Consider the following 3,051-nt stretch of genomic DNA (forward strand, 5'->3'; position numbering starts at 1 on the left):
GGAGTCTCGCTCTGTCACCCAGGCTGAAGTGCAGTGGTGCGAGCTCAGCTCACCGCAACTTCCGCGTCCCAGGTTCAAGCTATTCTCCCGCCTCAGCCTTCTGAGTAGCTGGGATTACAGGCCACCATGCCCGGCTAGTTTTTTGTGTTTTTTTTTTAGTAGAGATGGGGTTTCACCATGGTAGCCAGGCTGCTCTCGATCTCCTGACCTTGTGATCTGCCCACCTCGGCCTCCCAAAGTGCTGGGGTTACAGGCATGAGCCACTGTACCTGGCCCTAATTTTTATATTTTTATTAGAGATGGGGTTTCACCTTTTTGGCCTGGCTGGTCTCGAACTCCTAACCTCAGGTGATCCACCCACCTCGGCCTTACAGACATGAGGCGCAGTGCCCGGCCAATGCTGAGTGCTTTATATCCCATAGTACACGTCATTCTCACAAGAACCCCTGGGTACTATTCCCTCTCCCAGAGCAAGAAGCACAGTGGCTGGGGCCCAGAGAAACAGGTGCTTCGTGCAAGGTCAAAACAGGATTCCTACCTAGACAGCCTGGGCTCCAGCATTGCCTGCTAGCCTCATCCGGCACTGCCTCCAGGAATCAGATCTAGGTCTTGAAGGCAGCTCTGGGGCCAGAGACTGAGCCATCTCTTTTTTTTCCAGGTGTACAAAAGAGCCAAGGCGCTGGACCAGTCCGACAACGATATGTCCGCCGTGTACCGAGCCTATATACACTAAGCTGTCGACACCCCGCCCCCACCCCTCCAATCCCCCCTCTGACCCCTTCTTCCTCACATTGGGTCGGGGGCCTGGGACTTCATTCTGGACCAGCCCACCTGTCTCCATTTCCTTTTATACAGACTTTGAGACTTGCCATCAGCACAGCACACAGCAGCAGCCTTCCCCTGAGGCCGGTGGGGAGGGGACGAGTGTCAGCAGGATTGGCTTATGGGAAAGCTCTTGAGCTGGGCACTGGCCCCCGGACAAGGTGGCTGTGTGTTCACACACACACAAACACACACACACACAGACTCGCCCCTGGATAGAAGCTGCCCAGAAACTGCTGCCTGGCTTTTTTTCTTCCGAGCTTGTCTTATCTCAAACCCCTTCCAGTCAAGGAACTAGAATCAGCAACGAGAGTTGGAAGCCTTCCCACAGCTTTCCCCAGAGCGAAGAGGCTGTAGTCACGTCCACATCCCCACTGGATTCCCTGCAAGGAGAGGCCTCGGGCCCAGATGAGCCAGTACAGACTCCAGACAGAGGGTCCCTTGGGGCCCTCCAACCTCAGGTGATGAGCTGAGAAAGATGTTCACGTCTGAGCGTCCAGTGTGCACCCAGCGCTCCATAGACACATTTGTGAACTGAAAAGAGATTGGCAGAGTCCCGAGAAGATGGGGCCCTGGCTTTCCAGGGAGTGCAGCAAGCACCCGGCCTGCAGGTGAGCTTGGAGGTCCGGCCCTCACCGCCTCGAAGCCACGCCCCAGACGCCACTGCCACGGCGCTCCTCCCTGGGCTGTTCTAGTATTTGGATTTGCATTCCAGCTCTTGGGAGGGGGTCCTCAGGGCCACTAGTGATGAGCCATGAGGAGTGGGGGTTGGGGGCGCTCCTTCCTGTTTCCGTTAGGCCACAGACTCTTCACCTGGCTCTGAAGAGCCACTCTGACCTCGTTCCCCTCCCAGTGGTCCCCCCTTCTCCAGTCTGCCCTGCCAAGTCCCCTGCATGCCCACCACTCTCCATCCTCCCTCCTTGCCCTCTTCCTCCTGTGGAGACAGTATTTCTTTCTGTCTGCCCCTTCTTTGGCCCAGACCCAGCCTGACCAGCGATGAGCATTTCTTAGGCTCAGCTCTTGATACGGAACGAGTGTCTTCACTCCAGCCAGCATCATGGTCTTCGGTGCTGCCCGGGCCCGGGGTCTGTCGGGAGGGAAGAGAACTGGGCCTGACCTACCTGAACTGACTGGCCCTCCGAGGTGGGTCTGGGACATCCTCGAGGCCCTACATATCTCCTTGGATGGGGGACCATGGGGGGCTTGGGATGATGCAAAAAAACAAGTCACCCAAGGGATGTCAGTTTTTTATCCCTCTGCATGGGTTGGATTTTCCAAAATCATAATTTGCAGAAGGAAGGCCAGCATTTATGATGGAATATATATATATAAGGCAGCCACACTGGGGTGGGGTCCTTCCCCCTCACAGCTTTGGCCCCTTTCACAGATAGAACCTGGGTTAGAGGATTGCAGAAGATGAGGTGGGGGGGGCAGGGAAGATGCCTGTCGGGTTTTTAGCACAGTTCATTTCACTGGGATTTTGAAGCATTTCTGTCTGAACACAAAGCCTGTTCTAGTCCTGGCAGGACACACTGGGGGTGGGGGCGGGGGAAGATGCGGTAATGAAACCGGTTAGTCAATGTTGTCTTAATATTGTTGACAATTCTGTAAAATTCCTTTTTATGAATATTTCTGTTTAAGCTATTTCACCTTTGTTTTGAAATCCTTCCCTTTTAAGGAGAAAATGTGACACTTGTGAAAAAGCTTGTATGAAAGCCCCTCCCTTTTTTTCTTTAAACCTTTAAATGACAAATCTAGGTAATTAAGGTTGTGAATTTTTATTTTTGCTTTGTTTTTAATGAACATTTGTCTTTCAGGATAGGATTGTGTGATAATGTTTAAATGGCAAAAACAAAACATGATTTTGTGCAATTAACAAAGCTACTGCAAGAAAAATAAAACACTTCTTGGTAACACAGCTGTGCCGCGGGAGTCCTGCTTCCCTCGCCCTCGGCGAGATGGGTGGGAGGAGAGGGCAGCTGCGGGGCCGGCATGGGTTTTCGGGACCTCAGCGTCTGGGAGAGACGGACCTGCGAGCGGCGGCGAGGTCCGCTGCGGGGTTGGAAGCGCGACCAACGGAGGCCAAGCGGGTCAATAGGGAGGCGGAGCGGGAACAGACTGTCCTGCCGCCCAATCAGTGAGCGCGAGTGGAGCAGCGCGCCCTATCATAGCCTGGGGGTAACACGGGAACTCCGCCACCGAGCGGCCGCCCCAGGCTGGTGCCGGCCG

General features: G+C 54.3%; 1 protein-coding gene across 1 annotated transcript in view; it reads left to right on the forward strand.

The window, feature by feature from the left end:
• The window catches only part of GLYR1 (glyoxylate reductase 1 homolog (Arabidopsis)), a 58,241-nt gene extending 55,501 nt beyond the window's left edge, over window positions 1-2,740 (forward strand). Inside the window, exon 15 of the mRNA XM_011978495.1 lies at window positions 659-2,740. Coding sequence (XP_011833885.1) covers window positions 659-733 — 75 coding nt within the window. The 3' untranslated portion in view covers window positions 734-2,740. The remainder of the gene's footprint in view (window positions 1-658) is intronic.
• The last annotated feature ends 311 nt before the right edge of the window (window positions 2,741-3,051 follow it).

Source organism: Mandrillus leucophaeus, unplaced genomic scaffold (assembly GCF_000951045.1).
Source record: "Mandrillus leucophaeus isolate KB7577 unplaced genomic scaffold, Mleu.le_1.0 Scaffold195, whole genome shotgun sequence".
Taxonomy (NCBI): Eukaryota; Metazoa; Chordata; class Mammalia; order Primates; family Cercopithecidae; genus Mandrillus; species Mandrillus leucophaeus.